Source organism: Cnephaeus nilssonii (assembly GCF_951640355.1).
Source record: "Cnephaeus nilssonii genome assembly, chromosome: 20".
Classification (NCBI taxonomy): domain Eukaryota; kingdom Metazoa; phylum Chordata; class Mammalia; order Chiroptera; family Vespertilionidae; genus Cnephaeus; species Cnephaeus nilssonii.
In genome coordinates, this window is record NC_137091.1 from 10,854,291 (window position 1) to 10,877,257 (window position 22,967).

The following is a 22,967-nucleotide window of genomic DNA, read 5'->3' on the forward strand; positions in this document are numbered from 1 at the left end:
ACTAATAAAAGAGAAACATGCAAATTGACCATCACTCTGCTACACCCGCCAGCCAATCAGGAACGAGTATGCAAATTAACCCAACAAAGATGGCGGTGGCCGTGGAGCTGAAGTGAGCAGGAGGCTTGGGTTGCCCCAGACAATGGAGGAAGCCAAGCTTCCCATCTGCCTTGGCTGGCCCTGGCCTCTGCTCAAGGCTACAAAGTTTCAATTATAGAAGATAAATAAATCCCCAGATACCTGCTTCCAGCCGGCCCTGCCCTCCGCTCAAGGAGGTGCTGAAAAAAAAAAAAAAGAAGAAGAAAAGGAGGGGCTGGGAGCTTGGGTCACCAGGGGGTGTGGCCAGCCTGCAAACAGCTATCAGCCCCTCACCCAGGCTGGCCAGGCACCCCAGTGGGGATCCCCACACTGAAGGGGGTGTGGCTAGCCTGAAAACAGCCCTCAGCCCCTCACCCAGACTGGCCACACCCCCATGGGTTAAGGGTCCCCGCTGAGGGGCTTGGCCAGCCTGCAAACAGCCATCAGCCCCTCACCCAGGCTGGCCACACCCCCATGGCCCGATCCCTGTAAACAGTCAGTCGAAAATCCCTTGAGGAGTCCCAGATTGGAGAGGGTGCAGGCTGGGCTGAGGGACACCCCCCTTCCCTCCCCCCCCCCCCCCCCGTGCATAAATTTTGTGCACCAGGCCTCTAGTCAAAGTATATATGCTAATGATATGCTAAGGCTGCCCAACTGCTTGCTATGATGTGCACTGACCACCAGCGGTCAGGCAGTCAACTGGTTGACCATTCTCTATGATGTGCACTGACCACCAGGGGGCAGATACTCTGACTGGTAGGTTAGCTTGCTGCTGGGGTCGGGCCAATGGGGACTGAGTGAGATGGGCCAGACATGCTCTGGAGCCCTCCCACGGTCCCTCCCCAGGCCGATCATGCACCGGTGGGGTCCTTCAACCTGGCCTGCGCCCTCTTGCAATCCAGGACCCCTTGGGGGATGTCGGAGAATGGATTTCAGCCCAATCCCACGGGCCACTCCCCTTGGGAGGGCGCCAGACACAGGGTTCATGGCTGGCAAGTGCTGCTGTGGTAGCACGAGTCTCTCCCGATCAATTGGGACTGATTGAGTGCGAGCCCTCAGCAGGCACAGTGGGGCCAGCATTAGTGGAAATGGCAAGTGGGAGCTGCAGGCGGCGTTGGACTGCGGGTTTCGGCCCAATCTCTGCAGGCCACCCAGAGGGACCCCACCCGTGCACGAATTCGTGCACTGGGCCTCTAGTAATTATAGTAATACCCTATGTTTTAGGAACATAAATTATTCAAGAAGGAAAACCCCAACAGAGACTAACTGTTCAAAAGGCACAGAAAGTAATATTGGTTGGTATTTGTTTCTGTTAATAATACAACAACAATTTCAATCTGATTCCAGGAAAGGAGCATTATTTTTTAATTCTCACCTGAGGATATGTTTTTCATTTATTCCAGAAAGAAAGGAAGGAGGAGTGGGAGAGAGAGAAACATTGATGTGAGTGAGAAACACCGATTGGTTGCCTCATGCTCACACCCAACCAGGGATTAAACCTGCAACCTGAGTATGTGCACTGACAGGAATTCGAACCCGAGATCCTTCTGTTCACAGAATGATCACTGAGCAACACTGGACAGGGCAATGAGCATTTTTCTTATAAAAGAAACACTTATGTAACTCACTAGAAGTTAAAATTAATATAATGATTTAAGCCCTAACTGATTTGGCTCAGTGGATAGAACAGCGGCCTACAGACTGAAGGGTCCCGGGTTCAATTCCAGTCAAGGGCACACGTCCAGGTTGCGGGCTTGATTCCCAGTAGGAAGCATGCAGGAGGCAGCTGATCAAGGATTCTCATCACGGATGTTTCTATCACTCTCTCCCTCTCCCTTCCTCTCTGGAAAAAAAAAATGTTTCAAAATTCTGAGAAAGAAAAATGATTAAATTTAGACTTAACCTTTGGTTAAAATAAATTTTTAAATTCCCGTCTAATTTTAATGGCTCAGTTTTTCCACATGAGTTATACCTTTTAAAATGTATTTTTAGCAAAAGGCTGCATAGACTAATCAGCCCAAAGTTCATGTCAGTTCCTCCCCAATATTAGCCAGGATTTCAATGAAATACTCCACTTAAATTTGTTATTTCCAAATAATCAACAGTTAAATTAACTATTAGTTGAATCATGAAATTTCCATTAATGTAAGTAAAAAACAGTCAAATCCTCACAATTTCATGTGGCTTAACCTAGTAATAATTTTTTAGACAGTTTCAACTCAACTCTAGGAAAAAGCAAATAGACATACAAAAAATATTTACCTAATATGAAAATACATGTAAAAAATGTTTCTAAAGGAAACAACTAAATACTAGTATATAAAAATAGTGGGCTTTACGAGAAGGGGGAAAAATCAGGTAGTTCAACAGGTTAATGAAATCCTGGTAGTGATCGATAAATTGACTTCTGCTTCACCTTTTATGAAGAGGCTGTACTTAGCAAATCACTGTGTAAGTTGCTTCAATAACAGCACTCTTGCTATCAAGTTTACTTGCAATGATTCCAACAAAGAAATTAATTTCATAGATGACAAGAAAAGGTTATCCGAAACGGGAAAAACACAGGAGACTGAGCTTTCTGCTAATAAAACAGATAAATATCAGTCTAGGCACTGAATTCAGAGTTGTTTTATGCTCTGCAAGATCTGAATTCCCTATAGCCCAACCACTACCATTACTTTAGACACACACACACACACACACACACACACACACACACGTACATATACACATTTATTTACCTTTTTTAACAAAATTTCTAGTTTTAGCACTAAAAGTTCTATGAACTGAAAACCCAAGTCTAGGCACACTGGGATGGTTAGCTATCCAGTTCTACAGCTACCAACCCATGCATGTGCACGCACATGCACAAACACACTCACACACTCACCCATCCATATCCCAAACTCCAAAGAATGTTTTCCTAAAAATTATAATAAATTTATTAACTCCTCAGAAAATAAGGGGTATAAAATTATCCAGTAGCTATTACTTAAAGACAACATCAATGAAATATGTAACTGGCAGTGATCAAATCTGAGAACTTGGAAACTGCCATTCATCACGAGCCATCAGAGTCACTCTTCCTTAAAAGGTTTTATGTTTAAATCATATTCATATTCTTAAGTATTATCATTGGTAATCTCATATAATTACTCCCTTTTATAAACACAAGGAAAACCTCTCTGGTCTTCTGTAGGTTTGAATCTCAGCTTTACCATTTACAATGTAACCTTAGGAGAAATTGCTTAACCTGGTAATTCTCTATTTCCTAATATGTAAAATGGGGATAATAACAGTACCTACGTCATAAAGTTTTCATGAATATTAAATGATGTAATGTATATAAAATGCTTAGTATAACACAGTAGCATAAAATTAACTCTCAATAAATGCTACTTATTATTATAATTGCTAATAGTATTATTGTAAAGTTAAGAACTTGCAAGTGCTTTGAAGGTGGCAGCAACCTATTCCTGTCTTCTTTGGTAAAACACTTTCTATTAAAAATAATTAATTTCCTTTTATAATATTTAGATTTCCAGAATTATTCTTTCTGATTGTAAATCCAAAAAAATCATGAATAGTTTAAAAGAAGCAATGTCCTTGTAATAAAATTAATTTCTTCTTTCTATGGGATTTCTTCTCATAATTGAATTTCAACATCAGATGTAAGAGTGCAAGTAAAGAATAAAAATCAGAGCTCCTTGCCCCCTAACTTTAATAAAATATAATATTTAGTGGGCTAAAATACAAGTGATAAAGTTTTATCTGGGCTATAAAGAACAAGTGTAAACATTAAATCAAAATAGAGTCAAATTAGATTTTAGAATTTGAGGCAACTTTTAAAATAATCTAGTTCAATGCCCTCATTTTATAAATAAAATCCCAAAGAGGTGATTTTCCCAATGTCTTACGTCCAGAAGAATCAGAGATAGTACAGGAATTTAGGTTTCCTGAAAGCTACTACAATTATCTTTTCAATATGCTTTTCTCTAAATCATGAGAGAAAATCATGGAACAAATCCCTATTCCAAAATTTCGAATGAAAACCATCTTTGCATACATGCAGATAATTAAGAGGAGGTTTGCTAAGAAGGATGAAGGAAAAATAACTAGTCCTCTATAATAAAGATGTAATATGGAAATGGTCATTACGCAGTGAAGCGTAACGACCAATTGTGTAATGACCGGATCATGGATCAGCAGGAGGGTGGGGCTACAAGCAGGTGGCAGAGAGCTACAGGAGGGTGCAGGGCAGCAAGCTAGGAGCGGGGGGGTGGGGGGAGGAGCGGGGGGCGGAGAGAGCTATAGGAGGGTGGGGCAGCGAGTGGAGAGCTACAGGAGGGTGGCAGCGAGCTACTGGCTACAAGTGGGCAGCAGAAAGCTACAGAAGGGGGCAGGGCAGCAAGTTATGAGGGGAAGGCAGGGGGAGAGAGGTGGGGGAGCTATAGGAGGGCGGGGCAGTGGGCGGAGAGCTATGGAGGGTAGCAGCGAGCTACTGGCGAGCTACTGGCGCACAGATTCGTGCACAGGGATACTAGTCTGATATAACAGAAAATACACTTTGAAGTCAAACAGAGCCTGTTTCCAACGCCAGCTCTGTCACTCCTTTGTTCTGTGTCAATAGTCAAAGTACTTACTCTATCTGAGCTTCAGATCCCTTGTTTGTAAAATGGAGATGATACCACCTAAAAGAAGTAAGACAAAAAGGGTTAGAATAGTACAATAGTTGGGAGTCACTCTACCTCAGGTTGAATCCCAACTCCACAACTTACTTGTTGTTTGACCAAGTTATATAACCACTTTGAATCATGGGAAGTACTTTAGCACAGAACATGGCACATACTGTAACAAGTTTTAGTGTTATCAGTAATAGATATAAACTAGAAGCCCGGTGCACGAATTCGTGCACCAGTGGGGTTCGTCGGCCTGGCCTGCGGGATCAGGCCAAAACCGGCTCTCTGACAACCCCCAAGGGGTCCCAGATTGCGAGAGGGTGCAGGCCAGGCCGAGGGACCCCACTGGTGCACCATCAGGGTCAGGGAGGGACCGCGGGACGGCTCCAGGGCATGTCTGGGCCATCTTGCTCTGTCCCAATCAACCGGACCCCAGCAGCAAGTTAACCTACCAGTTGAAGTGTCTGTCCCCTGGTGGTCAATGCGCATGATAGCAACTGGTCGACTATCTGCCTCCTGGTGGTCATGCACGTCATAGTAAGAGGTTGAGTGGCTTTAGCATATCATTAGCATATTACACTTTGATTGGTTAAACAGATGACTGGATGACCGGACACTTAGCATATTAGGCTTTTATTATATATTATATAGGATCACCTGGCACTTAGTAGGGAGTGAATAATAAAACCACCACCACCACCACCACCACCACCACCACCACCACCACCAAATACCTGCTTTTATAAGTAAAACAACTTGATTAAGCCAATCCTATCTAATAAAAGAGTAATATGCAAATTGACCATAACTCCAACTCACAAGATGGCCACCCCCATCTGGACACAAGATGGCTGCCACAAGATGGCTGGCAGGAGAGGGCAGTTGTGGGCAATCAGGCCAGCAGGGGAGAGTAGTTGGGAGGGACCAGGCCTGCAGGGGAGGGCAGTTGTGGGGGACAAGGCCAGCAGGGGAGGGCAGTTGGGGGGGGGGGGCAGGCCTGCAGAGGAGGGAAGTTGGGAGGGACCAGGCCTGCAGGGGAGGGGAGTTGGGGGGAGGAAGGCCAGCAGGGGAGGGCACTTAGGGGTGACCAGGCTGGCAAGGGAAGGCAGTTAGAGGTTACCGGGCCAGCAGGGGAGGGCATTTGGGTGTGACCAGGCCATCAAGGGAGGACAGTTAGGGGTGACCAGGCTGGTAGGGGAGGGCAGTTAGGGGTGACCAGGCCAGCAGGGGAGGACAGTTAAGGGCAATCAGGCTGGCAGGGGAGCAGTTAGGCATCAATCAGGCTGGCAGGGGAGTGGTTAGGTGATAATCAGGCTGGCAGGCAAAAGCAGTTAGGGGCAATCAGGCAGGCAGGCAGGCGAGCGGTTGGGAGCCAGCAGTCCTGGATTGTGAGAGGGATGTCCGACTGCCCGTTTAGGCCTGATCCCACCGGGATCGAGCCTAAACGGGCAGTCGGACATCCCTTGAGGGGGTCCCAGATTGGAGAAGGTGAGGCTGGGCTGAGGGACACACACACACTCCCATGCACGAATTTCGTGCACCGGGCCTCTAGTATGCTATATAAAAACCAATGCTATCTACCCTAAAATATGCCATACCTTGAAATGTGTGAAAAGTTCATTAGATTGGGAATTAAATGTCAAATTCAAAATGTACAAAAGCTAAAACCTATCAAGTAAATAATCATCTTATAGTGACATATTTAAGGAAATTGTAGTTTTCAGGGTATTGAACTTTAAAATGTTCAGTTCACGAGTCTGAAAAATATGGTATAAAGTCAAAAGGCTTACAAAGTATGAAATAAAGCTAAAATTATAGCAATGATACATTAGAAAATCTCTAAAAGACCAAATGTGTATAGAAAAAAACATCTGACTTGGAAGACTGTCAATTATGAGATGATTTTCATAAACTCCTAATCAAAAATATAATAAAAGATAAGAAAAAATAGAAAACCAAATCTGACATATCATCATTTAAGAGAACCAATTCCCAGATGATTAGAAAAGATCTATCTCTGAACTGGAAGGAAAGGCATGATTTCTAAATCCAAAGGGAAATTAAAACCACGAAGTTTAAACAAAACAGCATGAAAAAAATCAATACCTCAAAAAATAAAAAGGAATAATTTAGTTTTCAGTGTTTTCTTTAAAAAAATTTCTATTTTTAGATCAGATACAGTGGTTTAAGATGTTACCATGTCTTTAAGCTCCATTTGGTAGGGAAATACCTGTTTTGCTCTGCTACTTCTAAAGGTAAATAGGAGGTTTTGCATTTAAGTTACACTGTGAATACTTCAGAGTAACCTCATGCCAAAATGGCACATTTCTGAGGGATGCAAAGGTATTCAATAAAAAGCTTTTAAAGGCATATTTTTAAACTTGCAGCAGGAAAGCTTTTCTGTGTCAAGACAGTAATTCCTTTAACAGCATTGATCAAAATGTCATTCTTTTATGAGTGTACAATACCTTTTAATGGCATACAACAAGCCATTAGGGTTATACACCTCTGTATTGCAGACAACTTACTGGAAAAAAGGGAACACTGGCCAAGATACAGGCAGTAGGTTTTATGCTTCTACTAGGGAAACTTTCCCCTCTAGCTGCTTCATTCTGAAGTCTACAACTGAAATTATCCAAAGATTAAGTATAAGCTCTCTTCACTTCTGTAATTTAGAAGTGCTTTCAGAGAGACCTAAACTGCAAGGTCTAAACAGTATCTTTGCAGATACCATCGGATGGCCTTGAAAACAGCCTCTCACCCAGGGCCAGTTAGAAATTATTCATGAAGATTAGAAAAGAATGAAGGTTTTATTTACTTTGCTACTTTCTGGGGAAAGAAGAAAGTGAATTTTAAAAACGTTATGAGATGATCAAGTTTCATATTTACTTACAAAGCCAAACACTAAAGGAATGTTAAGGTCATATGTTACTCTCCCACAAAATATCTCTCTTCATCAAGTAATATTGATTAGGTAACCTTTCATAAAAGGCAACTATTTAAAAATCATCTTAAAACAAGTCCTTGTCTTTGGGTTATTCATGCTTCAGAAATAAGTTATGAAACTATTTAGAAAACTTAACCAAAGGAGTACATAAACCCTTACAAAACTTCCATCAATTTACCAAATTTTTAAATACTCAGAAATGGAGAGGTTAGGGATGGGACAAAAATAAAAAGGGGGACTATTCCTGCTTTTCATGTTAAACTTTTACTTATTTTTCACTATTAAAGGAAATACGACTTAAGTAGAAGTAAATTCTTAAAATTATAGAAATATCTTAAATACTATGTATTGATTGTAGCCTAAATCTCTACTTTCTGAAATTGTTTAAGTTTCATAGAGTCTAAAGAATGTTACTAATACTATTTACAATCCTGTACAAAAAAAAAACAACTTAACCTACAGACACTAAATGCATTTCAAAACCTCTTCTCTAAAAGAAAAGTTTAAAAAGTAGAAGAATCTGTCTTTTTTTAAAGATGTGTTTGTGGAAAGAAAATGGTAAGAGAAAAAGAAAGTTTCTATGAATGACTTTCCAAATTTTATAATCAAACAGAAAGTTCTGTTTCAGGCAATATGGACAACCAGAATATTTGCATTAACTCCATCATTGAAAACAATGAAAAATACAAGACAGTATATAAAAATCTCTTCTTAAGAGCATCCCAGTTGATAAAATTAGTAAGAAATTGTCAAACAAAAAACAACAACAAAGAACTCAAGAGATGGTATGCAGAGTGCTGAATCTGTTTTTGCCCTGAGGATATTTGGTCAACCATATTAGTCAGAGTTTAAACTTACAGATCTTGTTTGGAATGAAATATAGAAAACAAACACAACACCACCTAAGAGTCTAACAGGACACTCTCCTCTCATGAGGAACTCAAAGGATTACACCCGTTATGTAAAGGTGATCCAGGAGTTCAGCTGGGACTAAAAAACTGCAAGGAAAGTTTTCTTGTCAGTGAGCAGAACAGGGAAAATATAAAACTACAAGAAGGTGTATCCACAATTTAGCCCTCAAGTAATTATACATGCCAAATTCATATCACCTAAATGGGTCCAAAAAATAAACATAAAGTGGTGCACAACTTAGTGCCCACAGAGCCAGATTGTAGCAAGCACAAATGTTATCTGGTGAAGCAAACTATTAAATACACAAGCAATCAAGACATGATGAAAGAGAACTGGCAAAAACAATTGGTAAATTTTATGTTATGTGTATTTTACTGAAATGTTTATAAAACATTTCATAAAAAAACTAATTTATGTCAGTAATAATGAAAATATGGTTATCTCTGGAAGACATGAAGTGGTAATAACTAGGAATAAACACAGGGAATCTTGGGATGCTAGGAATGTTTCATCTCTTGATCTGTATGTACATATAGATTTAGAATACAATAAAAATTATTTGAACTGTACACTTAAGATTAGTGTACCTGACATACCTTACTACATGTCAAACAACCAAAACAACAAAAAAATGAAAAGACACTTAATCAAAAAAAGTAATCCAAATGGTCAGAAAATATAAGTAAATATTTCAGCCTCATTAGATATCAAGGAAATGCCAATTAAACTACTATTGCAACCCCGAAAACTGTCTAATACTTGATTGATCAGTCAAACACACTGACTAATACACTTTTTATGGAAGTTCAAATTGGTGCAACTCTTTTGGAAAGCTGTGATGTATCTGCTAAGCTAAAATATACAATTCTCTCAAAAGGCTGCTTGGCTTCTTATCTATTTTATTTCAGTCATGTCCTCAGTCCAACAGCCACATCTGCAGTTCTTTTCTAAACATTCTTCTTAGATTTGCTATATCTTTTTTTCTCCTGATCCTTTCACTCCCATTGTTCTTCCTAATTATGAGTATCCTAGACATACCAAGGATCAGAGCCAGAGACTATTCCATAAGATACTGTTTAATTGAAAAAAATGTAATAGATACCATACTAATAGTTGAAATTCACTCTGAGGCATCTTGATAAATTTTGAAGTTTTATTAATGGGTTTGAAGGTCATGCCCTTGATTTGATCCTTGCTAAAAGACTGAGTTTTAATTGGCCTTTGTCACTCAAAGCCTTTATCAATTTTATTTTTTAGACATTAGGATTAAAAAACAATTGCACTTCCCAACATTATTGTTCCTTTTAATTCCCTTTCATGCCTGTGTTTAAAAAAAAAAAGACAGTTCTTTTCTGAGCTCTTTTTTCTTATAATGCCTTCTAAATGGGGTCACCAGAAACCAACACACATACTATTGAAATTCTGTTTTCCTGCCACTCGTCTTGGAGGTGTCCTGGAGCTACAAATTTACGAAGCACATGATCTGCATCAGAAAGAGACGGTTTAAAAAATATAATTCCAATATGAAAGTTTAACCTTTGGAAAAGTTGATTGACTACATTTTATTAAGTCACAGTTACTAGTATAACATGAGTTATAACATGAGTAACACCAGATGTTAGAAAATTATTCAAATACCAATCAACCACCCATCCCCCCAATTCGAGTTATATAAGCCTAGGAGATTTAACTACAACTATGTAACATTTTGGACCTCACACTATATCCTCTAGCAAAAACAAAGTAGTATTCTAATGTTTAGATCTCAAATATAACTCAATCAAATATAGTAGGGCAAAATGAATCAAGAATTTTAAATGATTAACTACATTGTAGTTTTATGTAAAATTCATAGATAATAAAAGACAGATTTAAAAACCCTCTCTCCAATATTTTCAGTGTAGATACCTATTATATAAAATGTTCATCACATTGAAACACCACAAAGCCAACAGCATTACACCTTCCATTTGCCCTGCATGTGTAATTTATTTTTATTTTTTCTTTATTGTTCAGATTATTAGAGATGTTTTTCTTTTTTCCCCCCATAGCTCCCCTCCACCTGGTTCCCACCCCACTTCAGGCCTTACCCCACACACACACACCGACCTCATCCATAGGTATAAGCTCTTTGTACAATCTCTTCCCACACCCCCCACAATCCCTTCCCCCAGAGAATTGTCAGTCTGCTCCCTTTCCATGCCCCTGATTCAATTACATTCAACAGTTTGTTCTGTTCATCAGGTTTTTTATTCATTTGATTTTTAGATTCACTTGTTGATATGTATTTGTTGTCCATAATTTTTTTATCTTTACCTTTTTCTTCTTCCTCCTCTTCTTAGAGAATACCCGTCAGCATTTCATATAATACTGGTTTGGTGGTGATGAACTCCTTTAGCTATTTCTTGTCTGTGAAGCTCTTTATCTGACCTTCAATTCTAAATGATAGCTTTGCTGGATAATCTTGGTTGTAGGTTCTTGCTGTTTATCACTTTGTATATTTCTTGCCACTCCCGTCTGGCCTGCATAGTTTCTGTTGAGAAATCAGCTGACAGTCATATGGGTACTCCCTTGTAGGTTAACTGTTTTTCTCTTGCTGCTTTTAAGATTCTCTTTGTCTTTTGCCCTTGGCATTTTAATTATGATGTGTCTTGGTGTGGTCCTCTTTGGATTCCTCTTGTTTGGGGTTCTCTGCACTTCCTGGACTTGTAAGTCTATTTCTTTCATCAGATAGGGGAAGTTTTCTGTCATTATTTCTTCAAATAGGTTTTCAATATCTTGCTCTCTTTTTTCTTCTGGCACCCCCCATAATTCTGATGTTGGTATGCTTGAAGTTGTCCCAGAGGCTCCTTACACTATCTTCATATTTTTGGATTTTTTTTCTTTTTGCTTTTCCACGTGGGTGTTTTTTGCTTCTTCGTATTTCAAATCTTTGACTTGATTCTTGGGATCCTCTAGTCTGCTGTTCAATCTCTGTATTCTTTATTTTAGTCAGTGTATGCTTAATTTCTGATTGGTCCGTTTCCATATTCTTGAAGGTCTCACCAAATTTCTCAGAGGTTTTTAAAAGATTCTTGAGTAACCTTATAACCGTGGTTTTGAACTCTATATCCAGTATTTTGCTTTCATCCATTTCTTTCATTTGTGACTTGTTTCTTTGTCTCCGCATTTTGGCTGCTTCCCTGTGTTTGTTTCTATGTACTGGGTAGCTGCTAAGTCTCCTTGAGTTGATAGAGTGGCCTTGTGTGGTAGGTGTCCTATAGGACCCAGTGGCTCAGCCTCCCCAATCACCTGAGGTGGATGCTCTTGGTGCACCCCTTTGTGGGCTATGTGCAGTCTTGTTGTAGTTAACCCTTGATTGCTGTTGGTACCACTGGGAGGAATTGACCTCCAGGCCAATTGGCTATGATGAAAAGCTGTGTCTACACTGGAAGATCTGTTGTGCAGGAGACACCCTTATGGGGCAGGACTTGCTTCAGTTCGGTTTTGGTACTCACTGAGTCTGCCCCTTGAGTATGTCTCTTATGGATGTGAAGAGTTGTAATCTGGTATGGTCTCATACTGAAGACTGGATACACTGGCTCTTGGATCTCCAAGGAGGTGCAAGGTCAGCCATTGTCTAGGTCGCCCAGCAAGAGCTACAGATTCCTCCTCTTTGTATGGAGTTTGGAAGTGCTCAGACGAGGTCCAGCTGTGAAGCAAGGCAGGCTGCTGCTGTCGGGCCTTGGGCCTTCTTTTGGAAGCTCTAGGACTCTGATCCAGCTGCAGTTTGACAGATTTTAGGTGGAGAAAGGACAGGCCATTCATATGCAAAAGCCGATGTACAAAGCTTGAATGGGGTTATAAATTGGGTGGGGCGGGGCCTTTGGGAATCACCAGGGCAGAGCAAACAGCAATGGCTGCCAGTCAGTCCTGCACCGGAGAGGTCCCCGGGTCTTTGTATCCCGCATCCCCTGTGCAGGAACAATGATCGCTGCGAGCACCTCTGAGAGAAAGCCACCCTCGCGTTCCTGTCCCAATGCCAGACAGTCCAGTTTCTCCTGTATGTGTCTGGGTCCCCCAGAGACTCGCCTGGAACTGGAGTTCAGAGCAAGTGGGAGCTTGTATCTCCCTCCCGATTAAAAGAGCAGTACATCCAGGTGCCAGCACTTTCCACGCCTCTGCACCTCTTACCAGCCTCAATGTACTTTCTTCACCTCTCTAGTTGTGGAACTTCCACTCAGCCAACTTTCCCATGGTTCTGGGTGGTAGTTGTTCTGCCTTTTAGTTGTAATTTTGACGTGGTTGTGAGAGGCAGCAAGTATAGGTGTTAACCTATACCACCATCTTGGTTCTCCTCTGCCTTGCATGTATAATTAAACTCAATAAAATAAAAGCATATAACAAAATCTTTCCACAATATTAACAGATCACCCTCAAACAACTTGACCTACACAAGGCTTGTCTAGCCAACTCAACCTATCATTCACAAATTAATCCTACTCTCTTCTCCCCGGGTAATACTCCATACACAGCAACAACAAGAGAAAAAGAAATCTAGTAATAAAGAAACAAAAGTCCCTACTATACATTGAGGAAATTTTTTAAAATTTCAAAAAAACAAAACAAAATAAAAAATACCTAGTCTTACATTATACTGTTTACAAAACATCCAGGGGGAACAAACCAAGAAACATACAGATTCTATCAGGAAACATTCCAGATAGCAAAAAGTTTCACGTGGAAGAGAATATTAAATTATCATTTAAATTGTAATTCCATATTTAAACCATTATATTTTATATGCTGGTAAGATTAAACTACCCATGCTTTACGGAGCAAAGTTTGGCTAATATAGCTCCAGCACCTATAAAATTATAAACTGACATGATATGTTTATAGCATAATACCTTTCCTGGTCAATTCACTGAACTCATCCTCTTCTACAGGCATGGAATATCGTCTAGATCTCATAGCACTTACTTTTAAAATCTGTGTCATTGTTCATAAAAAGGACAGTGGACATCACGGAAAAATTTCACAGTAAAGAGTTCTGAAAATTCTCTTCTCCATAACAATGAGAACACTAGCAGAAACTGTCAGAATCAACTTTTTTAGAACCCTAGAAATTAAACAAAGGCTTACAGCAATTCAGGGAACGATTATTCGAGAAAAACAATCGAATCTCCATAAGAACAATGAGCATTGTGACATTTTAATTTGTCCTATGCCCATGTACCCATCCCCTGCTCCACAGAAGTCTTGAAAAACAACAGCCACAATCAAGTCTGGCAGCCCAATAAGTTGGAATTCTTTCAAGGCACCATTCCGAAAGAAAGGTCATTATTGGACATGACAGATTCTACATGTAAGGCTGTCAGTATGTAAACTTACTCAGAGCTCACAAGTACAAAACATTTCCCCCAAGAGAATTGTGAAAACCAACCAGAGACAACTGTTGAACATAACTCTTAAACATAACTCTTAAAACAAAATAAGAAAACAACACAATTGAAACACAAGCAAAAGATCTGAACAGATACCTCACCAAAAAAGACATACAGATGGCAAAAAAAGCATACAAGAATGTGCTCAACATCAAAGCATTAAGCAACTGCAAATTAAACCAATGAGATAATACTGCACACTTATTAGGAGGCCAAAAATCCAAAACACTGACAATACGAAATGCTGTCAAGTATGTGGAGCAACAGGAACTCTCACTCATTGCTAATTGAAATGGAAAATGGTACAGTTGCTTTGGAACACAGTTTGTTAATCAGTACTATTTAATGACTGAACCCCTGATTTCCTTAAAGTCTTTTTTTTTTAAGGTGTTGTTTTTTTCTTTTTATTAAGTCAACTTTCCAGACAGCTCAGTTCGTCATCTGTAAAAGAAGGATTATAGTGTGATCAAAAGGAACATCACTAGGTAACTGTAAAATAGTAATAAATGAATGTTAGCTATTACTGTCGCTATTATTATTTCCACTTATTATTTTCCCCAGCAATAATAATTGCTTTTAAGAGTATATTCTAGCTATGACAACCGCTTTTGAGAATAAGAGCATAAATATCTAGCATAAGCCACTTTAAGGAATCTCGAGGATCCCACACAGAATCAAAGGAGACCACTATAAGGTATGTCTACCATAGACTGACTCTCCACTCCCACAGTAAAAGGTGTAAGGGCTTGGTTTTTTCTTTTCTTTCTTTCTTTCCTCTCTTTCCCTTCCCCTCCCTTCCTTTCCCCTCCCCTTCCCTCCTTCCCCTCCCCTCTTCTTCTTTCTTCCTTCCTTCCTTCCTTCCTTCCTTCCTTCCTTCCTTCCTTCCTTCCTTCCTTTCTTTCTCTCCCTTCTCTCCCTTCTCTCCCTTCTCTCCTCTCCTCTCTCTCTCTCTCTCTCTCTCTCTCTCTCTCTCTCTCTCTCTCTCTCTCTCTCTCTCTCTCTCTCTCTCTCTCCTTTCCCAAAGCTGTCAACAACTCTAGAGCTTTTTTTCTCTTCAGGACTGACTACAGAATAGGACATATAGGCTCCAGTCTTTCTTTTGTTTTAAATTTACGCCTCCAAGCAAATATTACTTTAAGTCATTCTTATTTTAAGCATTTTATTGTTAATTGTTGTAAGGAATTAGGTAGTGCCTAACACAGTAATGGAGATATAGAATTTTTTCCATTTCCTAAAACCACAGTGACATATTACCATACAAACTAGGTAGTTTCAAAACAATAGAAATTTATTCTCTCATAATCCTGGTGACTAAAAGCCTGAAATCAAGGTGGCAACAGGGCCATGCTCCCTTTGAAGAGTCTAGAAAAGGATCTCTCCTTCCCTCTTCTAGTTTCTAGTGGTACCTGGTAATAATGTTCTTAGGACTGTAGTTGCATAACTCAAATCTCTGCCTCCATCATCACAGGGCCAGAATGTTCCCTCAGCATATCTGCTCTGTGTCTCTCTGTATCTAAATCTCCTTCTTCTTTCTCTTACAATGGCCTACCTTAATCCAGTATGACCTCATTTTAACTTGGATTACATCTGTAAAGATCTTATTTCCAAATAAGATCACATTAGAAAATACCTAGTGTTAAGACTTGAGCAAATCTTTGTGGGGGACACAATTCAACCCACAACAGAGACTATCACTAAATTTAAGAAGCTGTATCCATGTTCTGCATATTTTGGAAGTTCCTTTGGCCTCCTGTTTTCTTCATATACCTCTGTGGGTAGTGCTTTTAAAATGATCCTAGCCCTCTGACCTTACAACTACATCAACTAAAAAACTTCTGCACAGCAAAAGAAACCGTCCTCAAAATAAAAAGGGAACCAACCCACTATATGGGAGGGCATATTTGATTCATCAGATAAGGGGTTAATTTCCAAAAAAATATATAGAATGTATTCAACTCAACACCAGGAAGACAAACAATCCAATTAAAACATGGGCAAAGGAGCCCTGGCCAGTTTTGCTCAGTGGTTAGATGTTGGCCCAAGGACTGAAGGGTCATGGGTTCCATTCCTGTCAAGGCATGTATCTTGGTTGCAGGTTTGATCTTATGGCCCTGGTCAGGACACATATGGGAGGTAAACAATCAATGTGTCTCTCACATCAATGTTTCTCTCTTTCTCTCCCCCCTCCACTCTAAAAATCAATGAAAAAAATATCCTCAGGTGAAGATTAAAAAAAAAATGGGCAAAGGACCTCAATAAACACTTCTCCAAAGAGGACATACAGGCTCATAGACATGAAAAAATGTTCAACGTCACTAACCATCAGAGAGATGCAAATAAAAATGATAATAAGGTATTATCTAACACCTGTCAGAATGGCTACTATCAATAAATCAACAAACAACAAGTGCTGGCGAGGATGTGGAGAAAGGGAACCCTTGTGCACTATTGGTGGGAATGCAAACTGATGCAGCCACTGTGGAAAACAGTCTGGAGTTTCCTAAAAAAAATTAAAAATAGAACTGCCTTTTGATCCATTGACCCCACTTCTGGGAATATATCTTAATCATGAAACACCAATCAGAAAGAATATATGCATCCCTATGCTTATAGCAGAATTATTTATAATAGCCAAGATATGAAAACAGCCCATGTGCCCATCAGCATATAAGTGGATAAAAAAGCTATGGTACATTTACACAATGGAACACTATGCGGCTGTAAAAAATAAGAAACTTTTATCCTCTGCGACAGCATGGATGGACCTGGAGAGTATTAGCTTGTTTTGCTAAGCGAAACAAGCCAGCCAGAGAAAGACAAATACCATATGATTTCACTAATATGTGGAATCTAATGAACAAAATAAACTGATGAACAAAATGGAACTGGAAACATGGATACATGGAACAGACTGGCTGGTGCCCAAGGGGAGGAGGGTGGAGGTGACTGTATAAAGAAGGTGAAAGGTTTAGAACATACATGCATACCCCATGGATACAGACAATAGTTTGGTGAAGGCCAAGAAAGGGGCAGGCAGGGGTGGGTGGAGGTGGGTGAAGGGGGGGGGGGGGGGGGGAAGGAGACACTTGCAATAATGTCAAAAAAAAGCCCTCTATAAAAATTTCTCTTCCCAGGTAACAGGCGTGATGGCATACTTAGAATAAATTCAAATCTTTATAATTTCCTGATACCAGAAATGGGGTCTGATATTAAACCAGAAACCATTCAAGTACCCTCCTGTTTCAGTTGTGTAATCTGTTTCTCAGGGGACCTCCTGACTAGGTAATATCTTTTAACTGAGTTCCTATGCCCTGCAAGAAAGATCTCCTTATGGCTTTTCCTCACACCCCACATCCTTATGTTTTCCTCCCTCTGAGACTATTTTATATCATTTCAAAAATCTCCTAGAAGGCATTGATTTGACTTCTGAGAGTAGCACCACTTTTCAAAATATGCATTAGTGAAATTGCTTCCAGGTTATCATGCTTTACATTTTTGCTTGGTATAATTTTCCCAAAGGAAAACACAACTTTTTTAAAAGAAGTTATATGATTATGACTTCATGTATGTAAACCAGTCCTCCGCCAACATTGTTTTCTCACTTGGTTCTGATCTGACCTCAATTCTACATTTGATACTGTGCTCTTTTGTATGTAAAAACAAATCAGCTTATTTATCCCTTCCAGATCCTATCGCCATTTTGTTCTGTCCTTTATATTTTCTTATAAAAATAATTAGAAATGTTCTAAAAATAAAACTAACTTCTCTATACCTATAATACAGAAAAGAAATAACATATTATCAAGTACAGTTTAAGCCCTCTATGAATTCTTCCTTACTGACATTCTTCTTCTCTTCACTCTCCACAAGTACATTCCACAAGTTATCTCTACAACTAATTACCATGTGGAAGCTGATGTTTATGATCCCCAGGCATTATTTATATTTTTATTAAATTATATAGTATTCTATGTATTTTTAAACTTTAATTCTGTGTTATGCCTATTACAGATTCCTCTGCTATACTTTTCCCCTTAAATTATAATTGAGATTTCTCATATTGATACACATTTCTCTGACTCATGATTTTAATAGTGTCTTCACTCTTCATTCTAAGAATATTACAATTTTTATAATCATTCTTCTACTGTTAATAGACACTGAGTTAGTTTCCAGGTCTTTGCAATTATAAACAATGCTGTTTTGAACAACCCATTAGTGATTCACAACTAGTGTTGTTTTTTTCAAAACAACTTTATTGAGATATACCGCATATTATATGTCACATACCATAAAAATGCAACCTTTTACAATTCAGTCATTTTTAGAATGTTCACAAAACTATGCAGCCATCACAGGTATCTAATTCTAGAACATTTTTATCATCCCCAAAAGAAACTCCTTACCCACTCTCCATTCTCCTGATCTCAGTTGCTGACAACCACTAACCATTTTGTCTCTATGGATTTGCCTATTCTGGACATTTTACATAAATAGACTCACAATATGTGGTCTTTTCTGACTGGCTTCTTTCACTTAGCATAATGTTTTCAAGGCTCATCATCCCTATTGTAGCATGCACATTAATTTGACTGTAGTGATGACTTCATGGATGTATACTTATGCCAGAACTTATCAAACTATACAATTTCAATATATGAAATGTATTGTATGTTAATTATAACTCAATAGAGCTGTCCAAGAGATAGGCAAAATATTTCAATAGGTACTTGTCCCAAAGAAGATATACATATACAAGTACACAAAAGATGCTCTACAACATTATTCATCAGAGAAATGCAATTAAAATTATAGTGAGTCATCAATACACACTTACTGGAATAGTTAAATTTTAAAGTATAAACAATACCAACAGCTGATATGAATATAGAATAATTAGAACTGTCATATGCTGCTGATAGTAAAACAAATGGAATAGCCACTTTGGAAAAAAGTTTGGCAGTATTTTATGAAGTTAAAAATATACTTATCATATTACCTAGCAGTTTCACTCTTAGGTAGTCACCCAGCAAAAATAAAAATCTATGACCACACAAAGGTCTGCAGGCAAACGTTTATACTTGCTTTATTGCTAACAGCCAAAACCTGGAAACAACCCAAATGTCCATTAACTGGAGAATGGATAAACAAATTGTGGTACATATGTATGATGAAATCTACTCACACACAGAAAGGAATAAACTAATGATACATGCAATAACATGGCTTAATCTTAAAAGGATAATGGTAAATTAAAAAAGCCATACACAAAAGACTAGATACTATAGGATTCCATTAACAAGATGTTCTCAAAATGCAAACCTATAGTGGCACATATCATCAGATCAGTGGTTGGTAGAAGCTAGGGGTGTGGTCAGATAATTGATGATAAAGGAGCATGAGAGAACTTTATAGACTTACAGATGATACACTGTATATCTTGATTATGGTAATAGTTCACAACTGTTTTAATTTGGCAAAACTCATAGGACTATATTCCTAAAAAGAAAGAAATTTATGATATGTACTAGTAAATTAAGTCTCACTACTAGTAAAACTTACTTTAAAAACTAAAGGAGCCAGGAAAAGACATTATACACAGAACAAAGGAGACTCCAAATCTAACTGAAAACAACACAAGACATAGGACAATGGAATATCGAAGTGCTAAAAAACTAAGCTATATATCCAGTTTAAAAATAAATCTTTCAAAAAATGAAAATAAAAACATTTCAAGCAAATAAACACACAGAATCCATCACCAACAAGCCATACTACAAACAATGTTAAAGCAAATTCTTCAGCTTCAAGAAAAATGAAGAAAACTTGGATCTACAAGAAGAAATAGAGCACTAGAAATGGTAAGACATAGGCAAATAGAATTTACTCTCATTATCTTAATTTCATTAAAACCTACTCAAAAAGAAAACGCCAGGCCTAGACGAGTGCACTGGGGTATTCTATCAAACACTTAAATAAATATAGTCCTCATTTAACGCTGTCAATATCTTCTGCAACTCTAAGCCTAATGACCAAACAATTTTACCATAGGCTAACTGATATAAACAAGAGTGATGTTGCTACAGCATCTCATTAATGTTATAGCAAAACAAGGTTATTTGAGGACCTGCCATAATACCAATTCTATACAACTCTTCCAAGAAATAGAGGAGGATACAACCCATCTCCTATCATTTAAAGAAGTCAGCCAACATTAAAAGTTTTGAGAATAATCAAGTTATGCTAAGTTCATGGATAGGAGGACAATACTATAAAGATGGCGATTCTTCCCAAATTAATCTGTATATTCAAAGCAATTCCTATCAAAACCCCAAAAATATGTCTCAAAGTATATCATAAAGTGATCATTAAATTCATATGGAGGATCTAAGAACCAAGAATAACTAAGAAAAAAGAACAACTTTTAAGGAGTAGGGGAGAAGTTTAACCTATTGGATATTGTTTTATTTTAGAGCTCAAGTAATCAAAACACTGTTATATGTGCAGTGCTAGACAAATGAGACAGACTAGATGAGCTCAAAAACAAAAGCAAACATATGGAAACCATGTGGGACAAACATGACATATCCATTCGTGAGCAAAGGATGTCCTATTCCAGGAGTTGGCAAACTGTTTTTATAAAGGACCAGACAGTAATATTTAGACTTTGAGCCTATGTAGTCTCTGCTACAAGTACTAAACTCAACATTGTAGCACAAATATTGTAGCAGCCAGACAACAAGTAAGCAAACGGATGTGGCTGAGTTTCGATATAATTTTATTTACAAAAACAGATGGTGGGCCAGATTTGGCCCATGGACCATGGCTTTCCGAATAGTGACATAACAATGAATGAAAAATTTAGCTAAAGCCATTCCTCACCTCTTACACAAAATTAAGTTTCAGGTAACCATAAGTTCTAATGTGAAAAAAAATAATGCTTGAAATAGTTCAGAAGACAATGTAGATTATATTCAGGACATGCTAGCAGAATTTCACATTAAAAATTACTTTAATATACCCAGGGGGGTAGGGGAGGAGAATGGCTGGGGGGGGGGGAGGGAATGGTAAGGAGTTTCTTTTGGGGATGACAAAAATGTTCTGGAATTAGATACCTGTGATGGCTGCATAGTTTTGTGAACATTCTAAAAATGACTGAATTGTAAAAGGTTGCATTTTTATGGTATATGACATATGATATGCGGTATATCTCAATAAAGTTGTTTTGAAAACAACAACACTAGTTGTGAATCACTAATGGGTCGTTCAAAATAGCATTGTTGCCGAAACCCGTTTGGCTCAGTGGATAGAGCGTCGGCCTGCGGACTCAAGGGTCCCGGGTTCGATTCCGGTCAAGGGCATGTACCTTGGTTGCGGGCACATCCCCAGTAGGGAGTGTGCAAGAGGCAGCTGATCGATGTTTCTCTCTCATCGATGTTTCTAACTCTCTATCCCTCTCTCTTCCTCTCTGTTAAAAAAAAAAAAAATCAATAAAATATATATTTAAGAAAAACAAACAGCATTGTTTATAATTGCAAAGACCTGGAAACTAACTCAGTGTCTATTAACAGTAGAAGAATGATTATAAAAATTGTAATATTCTTAGAATGAAGCGTGAAGACACTATTAAAACCATGAGTCAGAGAAATGTGTATCAATATGAGGAATCTCAATTATAATTTGAGGGGGAAAATACAGCAGAGGAATCTGTCACAGGTTTCTGTGTCTCTACCCCTCACTTCCGCTCTCTACCCCTCACTTCCGCTCTCTCTAAAAATCAATGGGAAAAATATCTTCAGGTGAGGATTAACAAAAAAAATAAAACAAACAAACAAACAAACGGCTTTCATTTGCTGCTTTCCACGAGCCCTTCACTTGCCCCAGGTGGGAAGAGGAGCGCAGCTTCCTCTCGATAAAGAACTGTTCTGGACTCAGTTTGTGCGGCGTGGGCCGCTCACCAGGGCAGGTTGGGCTGGAGCATTTTTGCACCTGGCCAAAAAGTGCAGGGAGAACGTTTCTGAGTGTTGGTGACGGAGTCAGAATTTAATTACGAACTGGATTAGTGGGGAGTAAAATGTACTTAGATGAGGTGTAGGCACGTAGGAGCTGTCGTGTTGCTTCTGGGTAGGGAAGGAAGCTGAGGAGAGCCAGCTTGTGAAACTGAGGAGCCAGTTTCCTTCGGGGGCCACAGCGGGCAGGCAGGAGTGCGAGCTCAGACGCCGGGGGGAAAGGACGTGAGGGAAGAGCCCTGAGGCTGCGAGTAGGCGAACCGAGGGCCTGCCTCAGGCGAGTGAAGCAGCCCGGCTGAGGTCCCCCATCTCGAGGCAGCCAGCTTGGCCGAGTGCCCTACACCTCCAGCCGCCCTCTTCGACATTCTCCCTCTAGGGTCGCTCACCGCCGAGACTGCCGGCTCCCACCTCCGTTCTGCACCTCGCGAACCCCAAGCGCCACAAATTCAAGTTGGAGTTTCAGAGCTTCGCGGTCCCGAACGTCTCCCACGATGACGGACTGAGAGGCCAATGGAAGCCCGGCTAGCCCCTGACGTCCAAGCAGTGGGCGTGGCGAAGGGGGTGGGATGTCTATGTTGCCAAGACGACGGCTTCCGGGTGGGCGTGCCCGGGGAGCGGAAGGCGAGACTCCGCGGGAAAAGCTGCGTTGCTCGAGGGACGAAGCGTTTTGGGGGCCGAGGCCATTTCTAACGGCGGGCCTGGTTTTGGGTCAAGCCGCCGGCTTCCGTTTCCTTTATTTTCCTCTCTCAACAAGCGGTTTTCCAGTCCAGTTATAAAGTTCAGGTTGTTTCCCTAAGGTAAGCATGTGGTAACACCAGCCCCACCCACGTTATATTTGGGGTAACAGCCACTCTGGTCCACTTTGTCACAGAAGGAGCGGGCACTACACAAAAGAAAAAGGCGAAAATTTGGATTT

General features: G+C 39.6%; 1 protein-coding gene across 1 annotated transcript in view; it reads right to left on the reverse strand.

The window, feature by feature from the left end:
• Positions 1-22,735, reverse strand: part of LOC307092463 (uncharacterized protein) — a gene marked incomplete at both ends in the record, with an annotated part of 151,473 nt that extends 128,738 nt beyond the window's left edge. The window contains 3 exons of the mRNA XM_079759749.1: positions 4,722-4,769; positions 22,438-22,550; positions 22,631-22,735. Coding sequence (XP_079615875.1) covers positions 4,722-4,769; positions 22,438-22,550; positions 22,631-22,735 — 266 coding nt within the window. The remainder of the gene's footprint in view (positions 1-4,721; positions 4,770-22,437; positions 22,551-22,630) is intronic.
• Between the last annotated feature and the right edge of the window lie 232 nt (positions 22,736-22,967).